This window comes from Vanellus vanellus, assembly GCF_965231255.1.
Source record: "Vanellus vanellus genome assembly, chromosome: 26".
Classification (NCBI taxonomy): Eukaryota; Metazoa; Chordata; class Aves; order Charadriiformes; family Charadriidae; genus Vanellus; species Vanellus vanellus.
Window position 1 is genome coordinate 185,025 of NC_138931.1, and position 26,061 is coordinate 211,085.

Sequence of the window (26,061 nt, forward strand, 5' to 3'; positions counted from 1 at the left end):
GAAAGGCTGCAATAAGGTCTGCCCAGAGCCTTCTCTTCTCCAGGCTGAGCGACCCCAACTCTCTCAGCCTGTCTTCATAGGAGAGATGTTTCAGCCCTTGGATCATTTTTGTGGCCCTCCTCTGGACTCACTCTAACAGGTCCATGTCTTGTGCTGAAGACCCCCGAGCTGGATGCAGTATTCCTGGTGAGGTCTCACCAGAGCAGACTTGGAGAATCCCCTCCCTTGCCCTGCTGGCCAGGCTGCTTTTGATGCAGCCCAGGATGTGGTTGGCTGTTGGGGCTGCAAGCACACATTGCTGGCTCATGTCCAATTTTTCATCCCACAGTACCTGCAGGTCCTTCTCGGCAGGGCTGCTCCCAATCCACTCACCCACCAGCCTGCACTGGTAGTGGAGATTGTCCCGACCCAGGTGCAGGACCTTGCAGTTGCCATTGTTGAACTTCATGTGGCTCACATGTGCCCACTCCTCCAGCCTGTCAAGGTTCCTCTGGATGCCATTTCTTCCTTCCAGCAAATCAACTGCAGCGCTCCTCGTGATAAAAAAATCTTAATTTGTTTAGGGAATGGGATTTTAACTGTGTATTAAATTATTTGATTAGAAATGTCTGTATACTATCTATGGGAGTTGAAAGAGAAAAATAAATAGAAACTTCACAGGAATTACCTTCATATATTATATTTATGCTGTATGTATTCAACACAGCGAAAGAAGAAATGTTTAATGTTACAGGTTTTGGCATCTGAAAGATTGTTCTGCTGTGATACATGTATAGTTGTATTGATGTTCTCTTGTTTAAGAGCTTTGTAAACTGTCTAAACTCTAAACTCCAAACTTTAACTTTATTCAGAAAGAGGAATAACATCTAAAGGTCATAGCCAGAGAGAGAAAATTAAGTAAAACTATTGTAACATTTAATAAGAGCATGTGATTTGTCATGAGGAATTATTCTAACTCTGCTAAAGGCATTGAAGGTAGCCAAAAATAGCATCCCTGCCCAAGCTAGAGTATGTAAATAGGGTTAAATCACAACAATATCTGGTCACTTGCATTCAAATTATTATGTCAATGTAGTATGTAAAATGGTTTTAAAGCAAACGAATAGATGGTGGTGTGACCTGTTCCTCTGGAGTACATAGAGCTATCTATTATGAGGAGGGAAGGGAGAGAATATTTATCAAACCCATTCTAGTGTCACTAGTGCAAGACTGGCGTTTTATTGCTATTTTTTTCTAGGATTTTAATCAATGCATGTATTTCTTCCAACATAAATTAGTAACATAAAAGTAATTATGCAGGACATTACATATTTTTTTTTTAATATGGATTCATTACAGAATGAGTAAGCGCCATGACTTTAAGTATGGTAAGGTGCTTTTGTCCTGATTAGCACGTACACAAGGTCAGTATATATTGGGCTTGTTTTCATCAAGTTCTCTATCTGCAGGAGTGAGGAATTTTATACAAAAGTCTGTATCTTCAGTCTTTGATCTTTCTTTATCTTTCCTTACAGGCTACCCAAGTTGTACCTTTGTGAATTCTGTCTAAAGTATATGAAAAGTAGAACTATTCTCCAGCAGCATATGAAAAAATGTGGCTGGTTTCATCCTCCGGCCAATGAAATTTACAGAAAAAATAATATTTCAGTCTTTGAGGTAAGTTAGAAAACCAAGCCACTCACTTTTATCTATAAAATAGGGTCTTTAGCACCAAATCGTGTGATAAGTTTTCCATAGCCCGAAGGGTCTTCATTCTTAAGCATTCAGTTGCTGAGAGTGAAGAACTACAAGCAAGCGGTGGGACCTGACCTCGTGTATAGGTTTTTCATCCATAAAATATATGAGAAGGCTCGCTTTGTAAAAAATGCTTTTTCATTTTAGGAAAACAAATTTTAAGTTCTCTCATAAGCTAATGAATGTAACAGTGATGTGGCCACAGCCTTTACGCTGTTTGAGATGCTACCTGTGACAAAGAAGCCCTCCTCTTGTTAGGCATTTCAAACGTACAGGCATACCCAGGTGAAGCGTGTCCTTTCATGACAGCAAATGGAGTGACAAAACTTTTCCTCCTTTCTTTAAGGTTGATGGCAACGTCAGCACTATCTATTGCCAGAATTTGTGCTTGTTAGCCAAACTCTTCCTGGACCATAAGACTCTCTATTATGATGTGGAGCCATTTCTTTTCTACGTGCTGACACAGAATGATGTCAAGGGCTGTCACCTTGTTGGCTACTTTTCCAAGGCAAGTATTTGAGTACTTTACACTTGGAACTGTGTTTGCTATGGTGAGAAATGCTGCTTCAGAGTCTTTAAATTGCTCTACCTTAGGCTCTCACAGTTTATATAATACATTGCATAATACAGGTATAGACATCTATTGCAAACAGATTTTATTTATGTTACGTTCGGAGACCACCAACTACACCAACTAATAAAACCCAGTTTCGTCGTGATGTTGCAAAGCATATATTCTCTAGGGAACTTGTACTGCAGCTAGCACATGAAATAACCCAACTCTTCAAATAACTTCCTGCTCTTGGTGGTGATAGGTAGTACTGTTTGTGAGATAAATACTGTTACCAAGTCGTTCTATCTCATCTTTCCTCCTGTAAATAGGTTGATTTCTAAACAAGTTTGGCATTTTTGCATCTCATTTCAAATCTTTTATTTTTTTGACAGAGCAGGGCCAAGATTTCAGATGGGCCTTTTCTTAAGATTTTTATCCATAATTATTTTACTTATTCTTACATAGCTTTAATTGAAGCTTTTCCTTTCTGTCTTCAAAACAGCAGATTTGAGATTGGATTTTAGTATGTTACGGTTATAACATTTAAAGATACACTGGAATACTGCAATCTTTTTCAGTGAATTTAGCTGCCTTCAGATTTATGCCTTGAACTTATCTGCTGTGCAGCCCTAATTCTTTACTGTGTTGTATGTAAGCAGAACACAGTAGTTACGTCAGGGTTTCATTCTTTTTGTTTTTCTGAACTGAAATGATGGAATAGAGCTTTAGTATTATTATCTCTTTTAAAGTCTTTCCTTGGCTCATGTATGTTGCTGCTCCTAAGAAACTTTGTGGCTTTCTAGCTCAGTTTTTGCTATAGAAGTAATTAGGGACTTGTACAGAACAACTTTTGCTGTTTCTCAGTAGTGTTTTTTGTTTGTTTGTTTTAAATTGGATGTTTGTTTTTTTTTCCCAACAGGAAAAACACTGCCAACAGAAGTACAATGTTTCCTGTATAATGATTCTTCCACAATACCAGCGTAAGGGCTATGGCAGATTCCTAATTGACTTCAGTAAGGAACTTTTTCTTCACTTTTTTTAGTCTTTGTCTTTTAGTATTTTAAAGAAAGACTTAACTGTGGAAGATGATATTTTTTTAAATTAAAAACCATCTCAGGACAGAGGATTCTAAAGCTCACAAAATCATCTGAACTTCACAATTTACTCTTATTGTTGGAAGCCTTCAATTCTGAAGACAAATTGATCGTTTTCCCCCTAATTTTCATGTTTCCTGTGTAAACAACTCAGGGTGGAAATGATGGGCATGTGTCAGTATAGTGTTTTTAGCAGAAGCTTACCTTGTGCATGTAGCTCTTTCTACAGAGAGCCAACCCTAACACTGCAGGGTCTGTTGAAACCTTTAGCAGCTTGATTAAGTGAATGAGTGCCTTAAGCAAAAAGTAGTTGTAGTTACATTTTAATTTAGCTTTGAGAGCAATAAAACCAGACGTACTTAGGCTCTGAATACTCAAATAATTTTCAGATTCATACAAGGATCTCAGCAAGTTCATGGTGAAATTTGCCACTGTAACTATATCTCTCTTATTATGCTGAGTGCAATCTAATATAGCCCTCCCTCTGCACATGCTAATTTTGAAGTTAATGTCCAGAGCAAAAACCCTACTGGTATATTTGTATTAGAATGATTTTGCTGGGAAATATCCTTGTGTAGATAAGTTGTTCTCCTGAAAATATTGGTGAAACAAAGGAACTCAGTGCTATATCTTGAGAAATCAACAAACGTGGGCTATATTAGAGCAGGAGCAAGAAGACACATTTGTGAGCTGATTGCTCCTTCCCCCCTTTGTCATACTGGGGAGGATATAACCTCTCGGTCTTTATTGAACCTATGCAGTGTATCACAGTCTTACATTAATTACACCTCTCTAGATAGAGCTTGGTACTCTCCAGTATGGCCCTGAAATTTGACAGCAGAGAATTTTCAAGATTTTTTTTTGCCATATTAGTTTTGAATGGTTAAAATGAGTTTTCCCTCCGTTATCTTTAAAATTGCTATTGCAATTGAAAGTTATTGAGCAGACTGTTCATGTACTTCAGGCTTAGTACAGTTTCTAGGCAGGCAACTACTGCCATCTCGTGGCATTGCCCATAGGCAATGTCTGATGGCAGCGTAGTTTAGAAGCTACATAACTACAGTTTGTTTTGAACGAAAAAAAAAATTGGACAGACTATTCAGTGTATCTTTTGAAATTATAATCTATATCTTGTAGGCAGCATTCATCTACTTTCTGGAAAAATGCCTTTGTAGAAGTTGGGGTGGAAACAGAAGCTATATGTGCTAATTTTTTGAAAATTTCTTTTCTGTGTATATCTTTAGGCTATTTGCTTTCAAAACGTGAGGGTCAAGCAGGATCACCAGAGAAGCCCCTGTCAGACCTGGGGCGCCTCTCATATATGGCTTATTGGAAAAGTGTAATATTGGAGTGCCTTTATCATCAACGTGATAAGCAATTAAGCATCAAGAAATTGAGTAAGCTGACTGGAATCTGCCCTCAAGATATCACTTCCACTCTACATCACCTCCGAATGCTGGATTTCCGTAGTGATCAGTGAGTACAGGAGTCCTGTTATATTTCCAAATAGCTTCAGATGTATTTGAATGAAATTTAATGGTGTTTGGAGACAAGTCACATTTAATAAGCTTGATTTTATTTAAGACTTAAGTGTCCAAATACTGATTGTAGAGATTTCTTGCATCACACATGAGCATCATAATTGTTCATTGCCAAAGCTGGATCAGATTTCCAGCTGTGTAGCTTTGCAGCTGTGGAACTTCTGAGTAATTTGCAGTGGTGAGTGAGACAGTGTTGTGGTTTGGACCAGACTGGCCACTGAGACCAGCAACAGATGCTCTCTCCCTCCTCTCCTTGAAGGTCTCTTGGCCATGTTCTTTGGGGTCCCTCAGTCTAATCAGTCCAACATACTTGCAAAATAGAGCAAAGAACAGCAACTTCCCTTCTCTAGAGGGAAATCTGTTCCTTTTTCCAGTCACTGAGCAGACAGTTGTTTCCCCCTTCTCTGCCTCAAAGATGCCATTAACTGTGTGGATTAACATGGGACGCTTGAACAGTGGGGTAGATCGCTGGGAGAAATGAGGTGAGTGGATATGGAATAGTCTGCTTGCCCAGCTGAGAGTGCAAGTCAAGTGAAATACTGCGAATTATTCCTGATTCAGACCACAGCAGCTTTGGGAGTGGAATTCTATTCTGTTGTGTTTTGTGTTAAACTTAGAACTTCTTTGGAAAACTTGAAGTTACTTGAAAAGAGTTTTATGTCCTTGTTTCACAGTATACTTTAATCAATGATATTACTCCCAGCCCCTTGAATAAAATCCACTCTGGTAGTGGGACTGTAACTTTTCAAAGCAGTCATTTTATTACTATTCAATATCTTTCACTTTATGTTGCCTGATCCCCAAATGGCATACCCCTTGTCCATTTAACACAAAATAAAAGTGATACTCTGCAGCTGAATGTTACCCACAGAAGGATAACGGCTTCACCATTAACAAGAAGTGGAAAGAATTTAACAACATTTTCTCAGTTTTAAGATGCTTTCTCTGGTAGTCTGATGGTACTGCAGATTGTACAATTTTAATGAGCTTTCTGTCCTCTCTGAAGTTGTTCGTGGCAGTGTTGATTGAGAGTACAGATTTTTCTGTAATATCTTATATCTGTTTCACATAACAAGACATACAGTATGTAGCCTGTTGTTGATCAGAGTATTATTACTGTTTAGATTTGTGATCATTCGTCGGGAGAAACTCATCCAGGAACATATGGCAAAGCTTAGAACTAATGTTCGACCTATAGACGTGGATGCAGAATGTCTGCGTTGGACCCCTGTTATAGTTTCCAACTCAGTTGTCTCTGAAGATGAAGAAGAAGAGACAGAGGATGGGGAAAATGAAGAGCAACAACAGCAGAAAGAAAAGGATCCAGAAACCAGTGTAAGAGATAATCTTTTACTCTGTGTGGCATATAGTTTACACTTGGTGCTTTTGCAGGCAATGCTAAGAAGATTTCAAATGCCAAGCTTGGGCATTTGGCATAATCGTAAAAAGTAATGCAGTAGTTTATGTATCTTTATAGTTTCAGATTAGAAACTAAAAATAGGGAAAACATTGAGACATAGTCTAGAGAAAGGTTAAAGACTATCTCTGATAAGAGTAAAAAGGTTCCTTCTACCCTTAATGATTTTGCAGTATGTGTTGGGGAGGCAGTGTTTAAAAAAACAAAACAAACAAACAAAACCAAAAAAACTTGCCTCCCACTCTCAAGCAACCTGGTCTCATCGAATTGCTGAAATGGACTTAGGTTCGAAGGACCTGATATTTCTGTAAGTGACACATAGCATAAATAGAAATGAATCAACAAAAACTTTTAACATTTTTCACCAAAGGATTTTGCTGTGTACTTTTGCAAAACCACTAATATCTTTGCTGTTCTGTGGGCAGTAATTCTAAAGTTTTCTGAAATCTAGGCTGCTATCCTTGAAGGCTTGCACTCTCTCATCAAGTGATGAGCACTGATTAGTATACAAAGAGGCAAATTATGTGCTGTTACTGTATTTACATTAAACTAATTGTGCATTTTAATGGAAAAATAGCTTCAGGTTTGTCTCACTTTTTTCTTGAAAATTACACAAATACTTTGTTTCAATATAGCAAGATGATGTTTTCATTCCAGCAGGCCACTGGATGGCTGCTGCTGCCTGAAGTCACTTGTTGGCAAGCTAATTGAGGTACATCATCACCTGGGAGGAAAAGAGTAGCAGTTAGCACTAATAGCATCTTGTAAAGGTCAATTCTTTTGTTATTCTCAGATCCTTAAGAGTCATTCTTGTTAAACTTTTCTGACTTCTTGCTCAAAAGCTTTTGTGGAATCGAATTCAGGATAGGCATGCATGCTTAAATAGAAGTTTGAAATCTATTTGTTTTTATTTAAATCAGATGGTAAAATCTGTCTCATGGGAGAAGAAAGAGCAAGAGCCTTACTCACCGACAGAGAGTGAAAAAAAGCCAGACATTGCCGCTCCAGCCAATTCTGCACGGCCAAACAAGCACATTTTTCCCCTGGATAGTCTTCCTGCAAACAGTCAGCCATCACGAAGAGGTCGATGGAACCGCAAGGGCAAAAAACTTCGGGAGCCCTTTTGTGAGGAGGAGGAGCCAATATTGCCCATTGAGGACAAAACGGTAGTTCCCAGTGGGCGATGCAGTGAATGTGAGGAGAAATCGACAGCCTCACGAGGCCGGTGCAGTGACTGCGAGGAGAAATCGGCGGCCTTGCAAGGAAGATGTGGTGAATGTGAGGAGAAGTCCCCAGCCCCAAGAGGCCGGTATGCTGAAGATGAGGAAAAATCCGCAGTTTCCCAGGGACAGTACAGCAAAGGTGAAAAATCTGCAATTCCCCGTCGGCGGTACAGTGAAGGTATGGAAAGGTGGAGAGGGCAGTTGAAAAAGAACACGGAGCCACTGAAGTGTAGATTTCCAGAGGACTGTGACAGATTACCCCGCCGCTACAGTGATAGTGATAGAGCACTTCTGAGGTGTTTTAGTGAGAGTAGTGAAGAGGAAGATGATGAGCCTGTGAGTCCTCGATCAAGCTCTCCACCTGTTCTCACCAAGCCAACGTTAAAACGAAAGGTGTGTGCCTTATTTGTTGTTGTCTCTGACTTCATTGTGCAGTCTGTTTTGTCAGTGTGTTGGTGCTTTCTGAACGATTGTGCCATTCATGAGGTGTGTGTTAAGCATACAGGTAGCATCCGCGCAGTGTTCCAGAACTCTGTCCAGAGGGTACTTTCTGCTGCCTTTTTGTAGTGGTGTTTTTGTTGAATCAGAGGTAGTGTTTTGTTTTGCCTTTTTTTTTTTTTTTTTTTTTTAATTCTAACTTCTGCCTTGTGCTTGTGATGTTTCCACCTCGGTTATTAAAATTCTACTCAGTTACGCAGAATGGAAACAGATACAGTCCTACTTTTAAAAGAAGCTTGCAAAACAGAAACGCTACCTAAACAACTAAAATCACAGCATAAAGTCTTTGGAATGATTTACCACAGAGATGTGAATTTTATCAACGTGACCAAGAAAATCCTCTCTTCGTGGGATGCTGCACTAAAAAGTTCTCTTCTATATCATCTTTGCAGCTTACTCTAAACTATTAACATCTATGTTGTAGTGTCTCTGAACTTTCAGCTACTATGGATGGGCTGTTAGCTTCAGCTGTTTAAATGGTTTATACTATTACACAGATGACAATCTAGCGATCTTCATGGAAGTCAGTCATCTTGTGTTGTATTTGACATATGTCTAACTGAAGGCGGGTGCTGGTCAGTATTTCCAGTGAAGTCTGGATTCCACAAGGGAGCCCTCTGGTCCTGCTTGGACTGTTGAACTCTGCTGCTGCTTTTGTTTTCTATTTATCAGTGTTTTATTTCTATTGCACGTGATAAAATGTCTTGTCTTTTCCCACCTTCTACTTTCAGAAACCAATTCTGCATCGAAAGAGGCGAGTCCGCAAGCGTAAGCACCACAACAGCAGTGTTGTCACTGAAACAATCTCGGAGACCACAGAAGTACTGGATGAACCGTTTGAGGACTCAGACTCTGAACGACCAATGCCCCGATTAGAGCCTACATTTGAGATTGAGGAGGAGGAAGAGGAGGAGGAGGATGAAGAGGAGGAGAATGAACTTTTGCCCAGTGGATACTTTCGACATTTAGCCCCACCAGACACACTCAGGCATAGACCCTCTTCGAAGAGGAAGTCCAAAGATGATGAGGAGTCTGATGACACTAATGGTATGTTTGGTGGTATGCTGTTGAAAGTTTGATATAAATAGTGTGTCGGTGAGTGTTGGATGATACTAGCGCATGACGGAACAAGCTGCTTACCTTGTTTCGTAACTTCTAGCCAAAATGTAGGGTTAGGCATAAATTACCAGTCAAACCAGCCTCAAACATTTCCAAGTCTTATGAAAACGTGATGCATGGTTTTAAATGTCTTATTAGCAGTGACCTGATCACAGGGTATGCTTTTGATTCAGCTTTCCTAGTGGAATTGGTATCTGTGATAGTGGAAAAAACTATGCGGCAGGGTCACTTACAGAAATAAAGCAGAAATTAATTGGAAAGCCCTCAGTTTTCCATAACAAAGAGAAATAAGAAACTGTCTCTTTTGAGATCCTGTTCTTCATCACATTGCACGTCCTGCCTCTCAGCTTCTCATATCTCCTTAAAGTTCTCTGAACCTTCAAATCAAAAAATAAATTATTTGGTTGGAACTGATTACTTAGAGTGCACTGACAATTCAAAAGAAACATCTGTCATTCAGATGCTCCATTAGTAATCTTCATTATGACCGTTAACATGTTCTATTCTCTTTATGGTCTACATAGTGCAAGGCAGTCAACCAAATAAAGAACTGTGTGAGAGAGAAGTGTGGTGCCATTATCCCAAAATAAAAAGGCATTACTGGAATGAACTCATTAATTTATGGCTTTCAACTATCCTGTGGTTAGCAGAGGAGAATTTTTCTTTAAAAGTACTTAACTACTGAAAGCATCAATATGATTATAGCCATATATACTATCCATTCAGCATCAGTTACCCTTAAATCCTTGTAATGGCATATAACTGTAAATTTAGTGCAAACGTGTTGATACAGCATTAAGTTTGCTGTAGTGGGAATATATGCACAGTCAGCTTATACAGTTGGTTTTTTTTTTTTTTCATTCTGTTGTGATCAGTTTACTCATGAAATATGTTTTCATGGTCCTCCAGCACCATTAATAAGACTATTGATTTGGGAGAAGATCTGTTAGATAAGTGATTTTCAGTCTTTTTCATTTATGCTCTTCTGAATGTTTTCTGGTGGATATGCAGATCCCTTTAGAGATTCCACACGCATATATTGCTTTATAAAATAAATCAGTGATTTTTAACCATCTTGTGAAGACTACAAATAGTCCACAGAGTGCCCAGGGATCAAAAACGGTATTTGGAAAGCCACTGTTTTAATTCATACCTGTTATTTACTGCAATGATAAATTTCTTGCTCACCTACTTTATAAATACTTTATTTTCTTGCTCTCCACTTGTAATTTAGTGCTTTCTGTTTCCTTGTGTCACTTCTGTTGCTTTTTTTTCTGAACTTCTTAAAATTTGTCAGAACCTCTGAAGTAATAAAGTAGTAAGCACGTTATTTTAGGTTATTGCTGCTGCTGACATCAAACAGTATCTGCTGGCTGCTTATGCCTTTAATGCAGGTGCGTTTGCATATACATAATAAAACTAGTTTTTGATAAAAGATTAAGCTGGGTGGAGGGGGGCAGCACTGCCTTTTGACAATTCAGAAATAGAGTATTGCAGTCATTAATACTTGATTCAGGTTTAGACTATTTTGATCATAACCGTGAGTTAGGAATGTTTATAGGAAGCTTAGATTTTTCAGATGTTTTCCCATCACTACGGAAACCTGCTTGTAATTCCTTTTCTTTTTTTTTTTTTTTTTTTTAAACTTTCTGAGTAGGGGTAGTTTGTGTTAGGTTTTTTAGATTTTTCCCTGAGAACTTAACTTAATCTCTAACTGAGGCAATGCACTGAAAGTGTTCTCTGATTTCCCTGAACTATAACATTGCAGTCTCTCAAATTTGGTGTCTGATGAGAATTTGAATTGGTTCTAATGGCTGTCAGGGCTACAGTGAGAGTGGATAGAGTGGTGTGGTGATTTGAGACCAGTATTTAATAAGGTTTAGGCATTCTGGAAGACAGTGTGTTCTGTGGTGTAGAAAACAAATAAAGCTTGTGTCTTTGTATTCTACTAATTCTATGCAACTTGATTAGTGTTGCGTGGGGGAAGATGGAGTTCTGTAATAGGCTGGGCTGTATTATTTTGCTTTTCCTAGTTCTTACTGTAAGTTTTAATGTGAATACTGTAAGGGTCTTCTGTTCAAACTTGTGTGCACGCTGGTGTTTAACTAAGTGCAACTGAATGAGCACATACATATGTTTCTCAGTATCCTAAAAAATGATGCACATGAAATCTTGAGTGGTCATGAAATCTATATTCTTTTGCAAAGATGGTGTCAAGTGCATATGGTAAAAAATGACAGAATCAGTCCTTTGAGTTTGGAAAGGACCGCTGGAGGTCATCTTGTTCAGCCCCACTGCTTAAGCAAGGCCACCAAGAGCCAGTTACTCAGGGCCATGTCCAGGTGGCTTTTGAATATCTCCAAGGAGGGAGACTTCACAGCCTGTCCAAGCAGCCTGTTCTGGTGCTCTGGCACAGCAAAGACGTGTTCCCTGATGCTCAGATGGCACCTCCTGTGTTTTAGTTTGTGCCCATTGCTTCTGGTCCCGGCACTGGGCACCACTGAAGAGGGCCTGGCTCCATCATCTTTACACCCTCCCTTAAGATAATTGTACCCGTTGATAAGATCACCGTCTGAGCCTCCTATTCTCTAGTCCCAGCTCTCTCTCGGCCTTACTTCATCAGAAAGATGCTCCAGTCTCTTAGGCATCTTAGCGGCCCTTTGCTGGGCTCTCTCTAGCAGCTCCATGTCTGTCTTGTACTGGGGAGCCCAGACTGGACATATTTAATGTTAAGTTATTATTGGGGGAGCCTGCCATCATAAGACCTTTTTTTTTTTTTTTTTTTTTTTTTTTGTATTCCTAAAAGTATTAAATCTGTGGCAGTCCAGATAAAAGCAAAGGGTCTTTGCCTAAGAGGTGGTAAATCTAATCCTCTGTAGTAGACAGGAAATGTGAGAGAAGGGGAAGAGAAAAAGCAATTAATTTTTTTTTTTTTTTTTTTTTAAGAGGTGGATTCTTTAAGGGCTTCAGTATTAATGCTTTAACAAATACTATGAAAGTAGTGTTTCCTTCTTCCTGCCCAATGATATGCTGGCTGTAGCAGATTCCTTCTTTCCTTTATTCACATTCCAAATATTTGTTTTATGGGTGACTTCAAGGAGTTGTTGAATTTTGAATCCATATTGGTTTTACACTCATTTTTTAATACCCAAAATTTTTTCAGAATGCTTCTCATTGGAGATATTCAGGGTAAATGCCTGTCTGAGCAAAGAGCAAGAGTAACAGCTCACTGTGATTGGGTTTTAAGAAGTGTTTGTGAACTACTGGGAGCACATTATTTATTTTTACCTTTTTTACGTAACTGTGGGCTTAAAACAGCTCTTCTTGGGAAATTCATAGCGTGGAACCAATAACACTTTTTAAGATGGTAGAAAGGGCAGAAATGTGAATAAATGTACTCTGAACATTGGGGGGAAATTGATCTTATATCCATATGGTGGGATGACCAACCTAATTACAGGCCCATCAGTGTGACATTCATCCTGATTTAAATAGTAGGATGACTGGCTTATTACTCGATAGAAAGTCTGGGGAGGGTTATTTGCTTAATGCAAACAAACACTGGTATGTGAAAAATGTATTTATCAGCCAATGATATATTTTTACAAGACTACAGCTTGTTTAATAAGCGTAACTGACGTTACCCACCTAGTGTTTTTAGAGGCATTTGACTTAATCAAAACCATTTGCGTAAGCTGAAATGTTACAAAATCAAGCGAATACATATTAAATAAATCAAGCTGTAAACAAAGAGAAATTAAGCAGCTTTGTTACTAGTGGGGCGCAAGGTAGTTGGGCTGGATGATCATTGTAGGTCACTTCCAACAGAACTGTTCTGTTCTAGGGGAGATTGGTCTGGATCGTGTGTTTGTCTGTACCGCTAATCTATGGATAGATTAAAAAATAACATACCAGCTGACAGAAAAAGAGGGGATGTGGTAAATGAGGTGAAGGGCAATTCAACTGGCAGTCTATGAGAGAGTATTTGAAGGCCATGTCCAGTAATTAGCATGGTTTTCTAGCGCAAAGCCAGAAAGATTCAGATGGTTCTTAAATATATGAACAGGGGAGTCTTAAGTGTAGTAGAGACATTCTGTCATCTCTTTATTTGGCTTTGGTGAAACTACTACAACCATCCTTACTCAGTTATTCACGCTTGATAAGAGTATTGATAAACTAGAATAGTTCAAAGAACAGTCGTGGGGTGATTAAGGCACTAGAACAAATGTTCTATAATGATAGATTCAAAGAAAGCAGAGGCAAAAGTGTGACTTGATAAATTTACAGATTACTTAGGTGAGAACTGTTATTTGGTAAGAGAGATTTTTTCTGCCTAACAGATAAAAGGAAAACTAATACAAAAGCAGATTAAGTAAATTCAGTGTCTGAAGACAGAAATTCAGATGGTAAAGTGTGAATATCAACTAGTGTCAATGATTAACTATTGCAGTAGTTTACCAACAGTTGTGTAAAATGTCACTGACTATCCTAATTGACAGGTTCAAAACAAAATTAATTCAGGGAATACCTTACAGTATTCAGTTAAGTTCTCAGTAAATGATCACATTCCTTTCTGTCTCTATAAGCTCTGAACCTATTCTAGCATTTGGAATGTCACTGAAATGCAAAACTTGCTTCATCAAATATAAGTCAGATGAGAGAGAAATTCAGCTTCCTCTTAATGATTTCTCAGACTAAAAAGAAAAAAATCTAGGCAAATTCAGTCATCTGTGTATTTCTAGTGGCATTTAAAAGCATAAGCCGTGAAAAAAGCAGTAATATTTCCATTCTTCAGCAGATGCTTAAAATACAGATCTAAATGGAAACATGCTTTTATTGCAACCTCATGTGTTCCTCTACACTGGAACGTACTCATCTGTGAATGTACTGTATAAATAAAATTTCTAAAGGCTGGTGAGTCTTTCCAGGACTTTATCATATAGCCTAGTGTTTAATTTGAATTGTGTATAAAAAGCTCAGAGCTTTGACCATGCAAAATCTTTAAAGCATTGGTGTTCTTTGAAAATGTAATGTGCAGTGTGATTGCTAGTGAGCAGACCTCGATCCTTCTTATTACCCTTCACAATAAGTCTCTAAGCTAGCATTGATACATAAAGTTGATAAACATGATGGGAATGCTTGGGAAAGCTTCCTTGAATGCTCAGGTTAAACAAAAATGTTTGAACAGTATCTTTCAATTTGTATTTTCAGGTAACCCAACTTTGAAACCATTATCTATGCTGAGAAAATGTGAAGCCAAGGATTCTGAGCTTGAGCCAGATACTTCCACACCCATGAAAAAGAAGAAGGGATGGCCAAAAGGGAAAAGCCGAAAACCAGTCCACTGGAAGAAAAGACCTGGTCGAAAACCAGGTTTTAAACTGACCCGGGAAAAGGTGCCACAGTCAGTTCAGGATGAAGGAGCTGATGCAGTGGTAGCTAATTCAAAACCAGGGCGTAAGCCCAAAATTTCAGATGAAGAAGAAAGTGTTGAACAGAAAGAAGAGCTGCCTCTTAGTGAGGAAAGGAAAGAGGAAGATGCGAATATGGAAGCAGAAGAGGTGGGAGAGGGAGAAGAGGAAGATACAGCCAGCAGTGAAGTAAGAGCAGTTTCTCCTGTGGACAGCAACAGCAGTCCAGTGCCAGAAGTAAAAGAGCCTGAGATAGAAGAGGAGGTAGAGGAGAAGCCACGGGTTTTAGAAGAGCAAAGGCAATCAGAAGAAGAACAGCAAGAACTAGATGAACCTGAGCATGACCACGAGGAAGAAGAGGAAGTTGCAGTAGTGACAAATCAAAATGAAGATCATGATGCTGATGATGAAGATGATGGTCATGTGGAGTCTGTGAAGAAAAAAGAATTGGAGGAACAGCCTGTTAGAGAAGGGGTAAAGGAGGAGCCTCAGGTGCAAGAATGTTTTTTAGAAACAAGCATACCAAGCAGTAGAGAAGATACAAAAGAAAAAGATGAAGCAGAGGCAGATTCTGAGGAGGAGCAGGCTTCCAATGAGACGTCGGTGGGTTCAGAGCATGTCCCTGGATCTGAAGATGATCACGAAGAAGACCAAAGTAATAAAGAGGGGTTAATTGAATTAAAGGAAGAGGAAGAGATTCCTCATAGTGAACTAGATCTTGAAACTGTTCAAGCAGTCCAGTCCTTGACACAGGAGGAAAGCAATGAGCATGATGTAGCTTACCAGGACTGTGAAGAAACTCTTGCAGCTTGTCAGACTTTGCAGAGTTACACCCAGACTGAGGAGGATCCTCAGATATCGATGGTTGAAGATTGCCAGGCCTCGGAACACAACAGTCCAATATCCTCTGTTCAGTCCCACCCCAGCCAGTCTGTGCGTTCCGTCAGCAGCCCAAACGTGCCTGCTCTGGAGAGCAGTTACACCCAGATAAGTCCTGAACAAGGATCCCTGTCCGCACCCTCTATGCAGAACATGGAGACCAGCCCCATGATGGATGTGCCTTCAGTATCGGACCACTCTCAGCAGGTGGTGGATAGTGGCTTCAGTGACCTTGGCAGCATTGAGAGCACTACAGAGAATTACGAAAACCCCAGCAGCTATGACTCCACTATGGGAGGCAGCATTTGCGGAAATAACTCTTCCCAGAGCAGCTGTTCATATGGAGGACTGTCCTCTTCCAGCAGCCTCACGCAGAACAGTTGTGTTGTCACTCAGCAAATGGCAAACATTGGCAGCAGTTGCAGCATGATGCAGCAGAACACTGTCCAGCCTGCAGCAAACTGCAATATCAAGTCACCTCAGAGCTGTGTCGTAGAAAGGCCCCCAAGTAACCAGCAACCGACAGCGCAGCCGCAGCAGCAGCCGCCTCAGTCACAGCAGCCGCAGCCCCCACCGCCACCGCAGCAGCAGCCGCCGCTGTCCCAGTGTAGCATGAACAACAGCTTCACCCCAGCACCTATGATCATGGAAATACCAGAGTCCGGAAGCACTGGTAACATAAGTATCTATGAGAGGATTCCCGGGGATTTTGGTGCCGGCAGCTATTCCCAACCATCAGCCACCTTCAGTTTAGCCAAGCTGCAGCAGCTGACGAACACCATTATGGACCCTCATGCCATGCCTTATAGCCATTCTCCTGCTGTGACTTCCTATGCAACCAGCGTTTCTCTGTCCAACACAGGGCTGGCGCAGCTCGCTCCCTCTCATCCCTTGGCGGGCACGCCACAAGCACAAGCCACGATGACACCCCCACCAAACCTGGCGTCCCCTCTGCTGCAGTGCAACATGTCTGCTACCAATATCGGCATTCCGCACACACAGAGGCTGCAGGGGCAGATGCCGGTCAAGGGGCACATTTCCATTCGCTCTAAATCGGCACCGCTGCCCTCTGCGACCGCACACCAGCAGCAGCTCTACGGCCGCAGCCCGCCCGCGGTGGCCATGCAGGCTGGTCCTCGTACGTTGGCTGTTCAGCGGGGTATGAACATGGGGGTCAACCTAATGCCGACCGCCCCTTACAATGTTAATTCCATGAATATGAACACCCTGAATGCCATGAACAGCTACAGAATGACGCAGCCCATGATGAACAGCAGTTACCATAGTAACCCTGCCTACATGAACCAGACAGCACAGTATCCTATGCAGATGCAGATGGGAATGATGGGCGGCCAGGCCTACACCCAGCAGCCTATGCAGCCAAATCCCCACGGGAACATGATGTACACGGGCCCCTCCCATCACAGCTACATGAACGCTGCCGGCGTGCCCAAGCAGTCTCTCAATGGACCCTACATGAGAAGATGAGCAAGATGAACTTGCGTCCTAAAAACTGAAATATATATAAATAAAGGAACCTTTTATACTGACGAACCAGAGAAAATGGACCTTTTTCCAGTTAAAATATTGCTCTAGATTTAGAGGGATTTTCTTTGGTTTATTTTATTTTTTAGGAAGCCTGGTCTTTATTTTTTGGATTTTTTTTTTTCTGTTTTGTGTTTTTGTTTTCTTCGCAATCCTGAAACATTTTACAGCTAAAATCATTTACAGATGTTTTTTAGAGGGGAAAACATGCACAAAATCTTTTCATAATTTAAAAAGAGCCTTACTTTGACAATGTGGACAAAATATGTGTAACAGTGAAATCATCTTTCTAAATTTTTTTTTTCAAATGTATGTCCTTCTCCCTCCCCTGTGCCCCTCTGTATGCAGTTTCTAGTGCTGCAGTCATGTAAAATGTTTGACATCTCAAAGAATAACAGCCCTTCCCTCTAAACCCCACCTAGCATTTCCTACTTCTAGCAGGAGGCACTTATTGGGAGACTTGGAAGGGGACACAGAGGATAAATGAAGCTCTTTATTTCTGCAAGTCAGGAAAAATTTTAATCTTTAATTTTCCCTGACTCCCTCGCCCTCAGTAAAATTTGGAGTTGCGTGTAAACAATAAACTATTCACATTGGTGTTTTTGTAGATGAGTTAATTGAAATTGTATGTTTCATGCTGAAAATATAATGTAACTTTAAAATGATCCCATTCGCCACTCAGACGTGCATGTGCACGCACCTGTGCATGCATGCACACATGTTCTGTCACTCGGAACTACTGGAAGCATCTCAAGAGAGAACTGTTTGTATCCCTTACGCAGTCAGGAGGAGGATAGGGGGGTTAATGGTCTGTTAGGATAAGAAAATGGTTGCGGGCTCTTCTGGTGAACTGCAAGTCAGCCACACTTTGAGATCCCAAACTCTGCTTTAGTATGTGCTTTGAAATGGTGAGGGTCTTCGTTCTGAGCCTTTGAGTTGGGCTGAGCCCGAAAGCAGTTGTTTCCAGTGGTCTGCCTCCTAATCTCTCCACTTAGGTAATCTTAGAAGGTAAAGCATATGTTGTAGGTGACTTGATGAGAACCCTGTGGTGTCCTCGTCACTCTTCCATTCCTGGTATGAGGTAGGACGTTGCTGAATGCCGCGCTCTGGGGGAGTTGGTGATGTTTTCCCCGATTCTTCCGCTATGTTTGAGACCCATTTTATAGGAATAGCCACACTTTTGACCAGGGGTGGGAAAAGAAGGGAATTGGCCTGTTTTACAGGAGTGAAACAGTCCAGGCACCATAGTAGGATGCAGGCAGCAGGATTTTGCTGTTTATTACCACATAATCCAATTTACATTCTTTTTGGCTACACTGCTGGCATGTCACCCAATACAAAAAGGGACACCCTTTAATGTAAAGTTCTTTTTCTATTGTATATGAAGTAGAAATACAGACACATTAATAAGACTAATTTCTTTTTTGTTTTTTAAACCAAAAGAGTCTAAACGAAAGTTGGGGTTTCTTCAGATGCACTAAAATGGATTTTCCTCCAATAACTGCTAACAGTAAAAGACAGAATTCAAAGGACTTCCACTTTTTATTTCTGTTTAGTTTTGAGCATGTACAAGGCTGTGTAGGACCCCATTTCTCTGTATATACTATTCCAGTTCCAAATACCCGTGTAGAAAGCGCACTGTGCTGCCCTCTCCTTCCTAGATCTTCAGCTGTGTCACTGCTTCCTGATTGCCGGGGGGGGGGGTGGGTCGGGGTGGGTGGGGGTCTGAGACAGGAGGAGAAGCTGTTGAAACGAGGGCCGTGAATTTAGTTTGTTTGCTGTTACATTTGGTTTGGTTTTGTATGTTTTTTTTATCAATTGGGCAGCTCCCTTTTCCACAAGCCTTTGTGACTGTAGAACTATTGTAGAAAAAAAATGTTCTTTTCTATATATAAAAAGAAATTATCCAACGCAGTAATATTGGTACCTACCATTTTTTCACTTCTGTTTAAAAAAAAAATATGTATTTTTAGCAAGATAACTTGGGTAATCTTCTAAAAGAAATTAAAAAAAAAATCTCACTGTTAGTGACTTTGATGCCTTTTAAAAATAAGAGCTTTTTCATTTCATTCCATCTTTAAAATTTTTTATCTTTGTTGTAGAATATTAAAAACTATTTTAAGAAAGATAAAAATTCTCTTTAAAGAGATCTCTAGAGTGTGTGAATAGGAGCTCCAGATGCCTCTAAAAGCCGCATGTACAAATGAAGCTGAGTCTATTCCTGTCTGTTTATATTTGCTTTTCCTGTTTTGTAACCTCTTTGTACTTTGTTCATGGTGACTTGTAAGCTAAGGGGAAGGGGTGCCCAGATGCCTTTGTAATTCTCCATGTCATACGCTCCTGGCTGGATGGTCTCCCTTCCTCTCCTTGTATGTAATATCACTTTTTTTTCCCCTTTCTAGCAAGTACTTTCAAAAGAACTCTGTACATTTTAACATAAAAAATAAATTATGTTGAGCCATTTTGGATGTCAGTTGTGCATGTGGATTTTTTTCTTCCGTTTGAGCAGTGAACTCCGTCGCTGATCAGTGGTCCTGGGAATAACAGGATTCCCTGTTGGCCTTGTGATCTGCAGGAGAGGTGGTGCTTGGAATTTACCTGCGAGATCTCTGTCCAGGTTAATTTTTATCTACAGCTTCTAATCAGAGAAAGATTAAGAAGAAAAACCAAAAACTTGAAAGCTTCTCCAGAAATCATCACCTTCAAATTCCTCTCTGCGAGGGCTTCCCAAAGCCACAACGAAGTGCATCAGCAGTTTTGTGTCAGCTTCTGTTTGTACAGTCGCTTGAGTTTTGACTTGTGTGCTTAAAAAATGGCAATGTGTGTTTGAAGCGCTCCCCCCCCCCCAGTTGCTGTCTTATCGTTATAATTAGCGCTTTGGGTAGGAGAACTAGAAACCTTACCTGGCAGTGCTTTCCCTGCAGCTTCGAGGCAGAACTGGATCAGCCTCGAGCTCTGCGGTGCTGTCCCGTTCGTTCTGTCACTGCAGGTCTCTGGGTACTCACAAATTTCACAACGCTAGATGGAAGCAAAGTTCCAGCCAGTGTGCATCAGCCCCAAAGTTTCCTGTGATAAACATCGCAGCAATAACCACCGTCTTGGCCTTCCATGCACCTCAAAGGCGGGCTGCGTGTCGTTCTGCAGCCTGGCAATGCTGAGGGTTCCGGGCAGTGGGCAAAGTGGGGACAGAAATCTTCCAAATGCTTTTCTGCAGATGTGCTGTCGCAAGTTTGTCTTCAAGTAAGCAAACTGTGTTTGTGTGTCATGGTAAATAAGTGAAAAGGATTTTAAGAACTAGTAAAATTGAGTTTGATGTGCTTTTTGTATCCCCAGCTCTTGCCAAGACGGGACATAAGTTTCCGTAAGGTGAGGATGATGTTGCGTCTTCCTTTAAGCTGATAAATTTTTCCTTGGACTCTTATACTTGTTTTATGGAAGCACCTGAATTTTCAGATCAAACATGTCAAGGTACAGATGGAAGTTATTTGTACAGGGGTGCTTCTGGGTGGTTCGTTCATTTATTCTCACAGCAGTTTTTAGGTCACTCAAGCATGAAGGAGAGACAGAGTGACCTGTGATTAAGGTTTTTGCTACTTTGATCACTTGTGAGTTACAGTGAGTACATCAGGACGGTTGCAGGTGAGAGTCGTCAGGATCGCAGTAGATACGCGTCCTGTGAGTTTCCCCGTATGTGCATTACTTCTGCGCAGTTAGTGCTGAGTTAAGACTGAATTAACCGTTCTGTGCCAGAAAGCTGTGTTTGGTCCCTCATAGCTTGCTTTTAAATTTTTTAAGTTGTTCATTAAAAGAAGGTTTGGCACTGTCCAGTAGCAAAATTAAGGGGGGGGGGGGGGGGCACCCCAGTGTGCCCTGTTTTTTCCATACTTAATTGATTGTGGTTTGGGGTCTTTTGGGTTTTGCTTGTTCCTTTTTGTATGCACAGAATTTAGCAGATTCGATTTCACCATTAAAATGTGCTCAGCTTGAATTGTTATCTAACAATGGTAGTCGGCTTTTATTTATTACCAATTTTCAGAAGCATCTCTCAGTTTTAGGATACAATATGTGTTTTAAAAGTAAAATACCAGTTGAGAACAGTTGCACATTCTCTAGCATTTCAAAATGGCTTTGACTTCCAGAATTAATGTGCTGAGTGATCAGACTGGAGTGTAATTCTGCTGCTTTGGATAACTCTAGAATTTGAAATAGTCATGGCAAATGACTTCCGTGAAATGACAGCAAACAGTTATTTTCTAGTGAAATGCTTGCGTCGTAAACTGACAAGTGGGGCGATTCAAAGTCTTTACCTGGTGCCCTGTCACCAAATTATTGTTACACATGCTGATACTCAGTGCTTTTCAAATAATTTTTTGAGATCTTTGCAATCTTAATCACAAGCTGTCAAGCTAGGGGTGAGCAGGGCCAATGCTAATAATAATTAAAATTAAACTTCTTGTGCATTTTTCAGTTCTTAAGGTAGTTGAAACTATTTTAAGAAGGAAAAGCAAGTGTCTAGACGGGAAGGAACATAACAATTTATAACAACTTTCTAGCTTTGTGAGCCACGGAACAAAGGTAAGTGTTTATGGACGTGTACAAACATGATCACAGAAATATGATTCCAGAGTTAATAAGCTGATAAACAGTAACTGCTACTTAAGTAATATTTATAAAAAGCATTATTTGATCAAATAGGCTGCAGAGTTAATAGCCTCTGCTTGTGCTTTAGAGAAAAAACAAACCAACCTGTTTGTATGGGCTAACTTGATGATAACCACATTTAGGAGCCATGAACAAGGTGACCTCTTTTTTTTTTTAGAATCTTGTCATACAAATTATTAAATCCTGCTGTTAGAGAATGAATGAATAGGGGAGCTTTTTTGTTGTTTTTCTTTTTTTTTTTTCTTTTTTTTTTTTTTTTTATTGAGAGAGAGTTGCCGAGCTGGAACAGGGTTGAAATTGGATTGTCTTGAAGTGCAGGAACCTTTAGTCCCGTACAGGATGGTGTGAACAGCGGCTGCTGCGGGCTCTGCATTGCCACAGCCACACACCGTACCGTGGACGTGGTGAGGGTCATTCCATTCAGCACTGTCAGGTTTGCTCTAAATTAGTTGATACGTGGTCCAAAACATCTGTTCCCCACTCTCAGTATGTGGGAACAGGGAGTCTGAACGCAGCCCACAGCAACGTACCCACTACTGCCTGGGGGACTGGTGCTGTGGTTTGGAGAGGCGAACTGGGAGGAGAATGATCTTGAAGGGGTCCGGCAGTTCTGAAAGCTCAACAGTGAGATAATTAAGAAGATGCTAAAAAGAACAGAACCACCTTAATTAGGTTCCCAACTCGGGGAGAGGGCTCCTTGCTGAGATACCGTCTCTGCTGTGGCGGGGGGAATGCAGACCGGCGGAGGCAGACTGTTTTCACAAGCAGCCGAGGTGAGGCAGGCAGCATCTTTTATCTTCACAGCTTGTCAGCCGGAATAATTTACCTAAAAATAGCTGTCTGAAGTTGAGCTTTGAATGTAAAATCCTTTTGCCCCTAACACAGAGAATCTCAGCAGCTTCACCAAACACCGGTCCTCACCAGGAGCAGGGCAGGACTGCAGTAGCATGTTTAATCCCTTCGGACCATGGCAGTACCCCACAGGCAGGCACTGGTTCCTGTGCTTCTTCCTTATAGGAGGTCCTATTCTGGAGCACAGCTCTGTATGAGGAATTGGCACATAATGACCTTGTTCATTTTGTGTGATTATTTTCCTAAGGGTTCCCCTGTCACTATCCATTTGTTCTCCCTTGCCAAACACTTCACTCTGGGAACTCTTTGGAACGGGGACTCTCTTGTCGGTATGTTTGTCATTTGTGTCACAAGTCAAGGAAGAGCCCTTAAATAAGGGTCTTCAAAAGTTTCTTTTCTACTACCACGTTGGCTTATACATGCACATGGCACCTTTCAACTAAGGGAGGAAGTCTGTTTACTGAAATTCTGTCATCCTCTGTTTCCCCATTTTATCCAATAGAAACAAGCAGCAACAAGATACAACACATCTACTGTTCCAGCTATTTCCCAAATAACTTCTCCAAAGGGAAAAATCACCGTTGGACAAAAAAAATGATGTGGCGAGTTAAGTGAAATTACTACAAAGTCCATTTCACGCTTGTCCTGTCCTGAGTCCTTGCTGAAATAGCAGAAATGGTGAAGATGATGAGCTTCTCTTCATGTGCAGCAGATCTCTAGGGTTGCTTTCTACCAACCATACACCTACAGCACACAAAAGATTGATACCAATTGTGGGCCAAACGTTTCGTGGCTGAGAACATCACGAGTGTCCCTGTGGGGTCCCTGCACAGGACAACCTTGCGCGTATTACAGAGATACCGAATTACAGTTAACTCAGACTTTTAAATCATGCTGTCAATATTCAAGAGAGGTGTTTCAAAACCAAACACCACTAACTGCAGAGATTCTTAGTAATCTCCGCCCCCCCCCCCTCCAGTTAGAGAACTAAATATAACTCCAGACACCACCAGCTAGGGTTGTACCAGGACAATAACACTGGACCTGGAGTTCGATGGGGATGAAATCCTCCCTGGTATCTCGACGGGAAAGGGCAAAGGGTGTCACATAAGAGAACTGAATTGTTAATGGGCAGCAGATTCCCTGAACCAGGGCTTCAGTCAGTTCTGCTCGGAGCAGCTACTCTCTGGGGCAGCAGGTTCAAGTTGCTTTGAGTTCCCTTCTGATAAAAATCTTCTGCAGTGTGAAGTAGGGAAGACTGCAGTTGCTTTAGGATCGTCCTTGTCCTCCTTTGGTTTGTGCTAGTGAGCATGCTCTTGAGACCAAAGCAAATCGCAGAATTTGGTCCTCAAAGTGATCAGAACTGCCCGGGCATATACAACAAGGAGAGTCAGCAGGTGATGGTTGAAAGACTGGGAACAAAGGACAATACTGAAAAATCAGTGTCTTTAGAGACCGTTGCTCGCCCTTGATCATGTCTATCCTGCTGTGAAACAGGCGCTTTGATCTGCTGGGAAACACGACCACTCTCCTGAAGAACCTTCATCGCAAACACTGCACAGGGCTCGGTGCGTCCAAGCAGCGAACGTTGGTGCGGGTGGAAGGCAGAAGAACGGTGGTGTTACGGGGTAACGCTGTCTAGAGGCTCTGGCAGTGTATGTACAGCTGCAGAACGCTGTGCTGCAGTCGGAGTCTGAAGAATACAGTGTTACTCTGGACAAGGTGGTGAGGAAAACGAGTTTGAAGGGGGAAACATTTATTTCTTTAGAAGAGCATGGGTATCCCTCTCAGCTGCACTGGTAAAAGCAATTCATCTGCTCAAGTGCACCTCCTTTCCTGGGGTGGCAGATGATGCTTTTGGTGCCCTTCAGGGTGTACTTAAAGGGTATTAGATCAATAATCCCTCTGACTTACAGATGGACTCTGAACCTGGGGCTCTCTGGAGTCATGCTCGATACTTCTCTGCTCCGTGGGCATGCAGGGACTGGTGGTGGTGTGCAATTTGTGTGTCTGGTGGCTTTCCAGTCATGACCAGTCATGCAGTAATGCATAGGGCAACAGGGAGGGGGTTTAGGGTAAATGCTATGGCCAGGAACAGTCTTTTGGAAAGTTCTCTGCACCTCACCTTCCCTTTAGCATCCCCTCCCAGCACTCCAACCAAGCTGTGCTTTAAGGGCCTCCAGAGGAGGAGACTGCACCCAAACCATCATGTTTAATAGTCTCTGATGGACTTATTCTTCCCAAATGTATCTAACTCATGTGTGGCTTGGTGTTCACAGCATCCCATAGCAGTGAATTCTGCAGTTCATTTTTGTGTTCAGTAGAAAGAATATGTGGGGTTTTTTTAGTTATTTTAAATATGCTTTTGTGTGAAATAATTAATTTTTTTAATATTATTTTGTGTGTTATCTGTATCTGTCACAGTGTTCTGTGCTCCTTTATCGCCTTTCTTCCAGTCTGGAGGTCCTGTGCTCTATGTGCTGTCCCTTCATGTGTCACAGAACTGCAGAGTAAGTGGGGGTGGAAAGCACCTCTGGAAGTTCTCTGGTCCCGACCTCACCCAAAGCAAAGTGGACACAGTCCCCGTGCAACTCCATGGCACTCAGCAGAGCGGCCTCCTGAGCTCTCTGCCAGCCACTACTTGACGGATTCCTTCCAGCCTCACTATAAGCATTTCATATCTCTTCGTAGAATCATTAGCACCTTTTCCCTATTTTTATTTGAATGAATGCTTTATTCTGCGTTAAACAGAATGGCAGCTGAGCATCCGAAGAAAGGTATCTGGAGGCGTTATCAGGGGTAAGCCTGCAGGCAAAGGTGAAGAGCATTGGATAGTTGTGCCTGAGCATAGCCAGGCCCCAAAAGTGGCCACTCAAATAGTTATTAGAGTCTGCACTTGCAGAATAGCCTGCCCACAGCATGAGGCTGCCTTTGGCTTGGCAGCTAATTACACCTATGTTAATGGGACTTGCACCTTCTCTGAAGTGTCTCCCTTATGGTCACTCCAAGCACTTGTGTGTGTATCTCAGTTCTCCTGAACCCTGCTATGCTCTGAGCTGTGATGTTAGCTTGTAATAGTATGTCTCAGGCCTGTTTTGTTAATAACAACTACTTTCTTAGATGGCTTTTAGAATTCTACCCTCCAAGTTCATTAAATGTCCCTATTCTTTAGTGGTGCTGCCCTTTTTTGGAGCATCTGGCAAGACTGCCTAAAGCTGCCTGCAAGAGGAGAAGAGAAATAGACAACTGAGGTCTCACACGTTCTCTTTCACATGTTTCTCACTATGTGGAAAAAGAAGGAACACAGTGCCTTATGCACAAACCAGCAAATGGGTTAGCAGGTTAAAAGCAGCAGTGACAAAATAAAAAGCTTTCCAAAAGACTCTTTGGCTCAACAAACTGGCTGAGGTGAGGGCTCAGCTCTTCTGCCGCCCGATCCTCCCTTGGTCACTAGAAGGGCCATGCCCTTGCCAGAATCTCCTCCATCCCCGTTCCTCGACTGGATGGTGTTGCTGGTGGGTGTGGAAGTGGGG

The 26,061-nt window shown here is 41.4% G+C and overlaps 1 protein-coding gene across 1 annotated transcript in view; it reads left to right on the top strand.

Moving 5' to 3' along the window:
• KAT6A (lysine acetyltransferase 6A) overlaps nt 1-18,703 on the top strand; it is a 51,046-nt gene extending 32,343 nt beyond the window's left edge. Inside the window, exons 11-18 of the mRNA XM_082495667.1 lie at nt 1,515-1,656; nt 2,081-2,242; nt 3,207-3,300; nt 4,626-4,857; nt 6,047-6,257; nt 7,260-7,955; nt 8,792-9,107; nt 14,391-18,703. Of these exons, the coding sequence (XP_082351793.1) occupies nt 1,515-1,656; nt 2,081-2,242; nt 3,207-3,300; nt 4,626-4,857; nt 6,047-6,257; nt 7,260-7,955; nt 8,792-9,107; nt 14,391-16,957 (4,420 nt within the window). The 3' untranslated portion in view covers nt 16,958-18,703. The remainder of the gene's footprint in view (nt 1-1,514; nt 1,657-2,080; nt 2,243-3,206; nt 3,301-4,625; nt 4,858-6,046; nt 6,258-7,259; nt 7,956-8,791; nt 9,108-14,390) is intronic.
• Nucleotides 18,704-26,061: the final 7,358 nt, after the last annotated feature.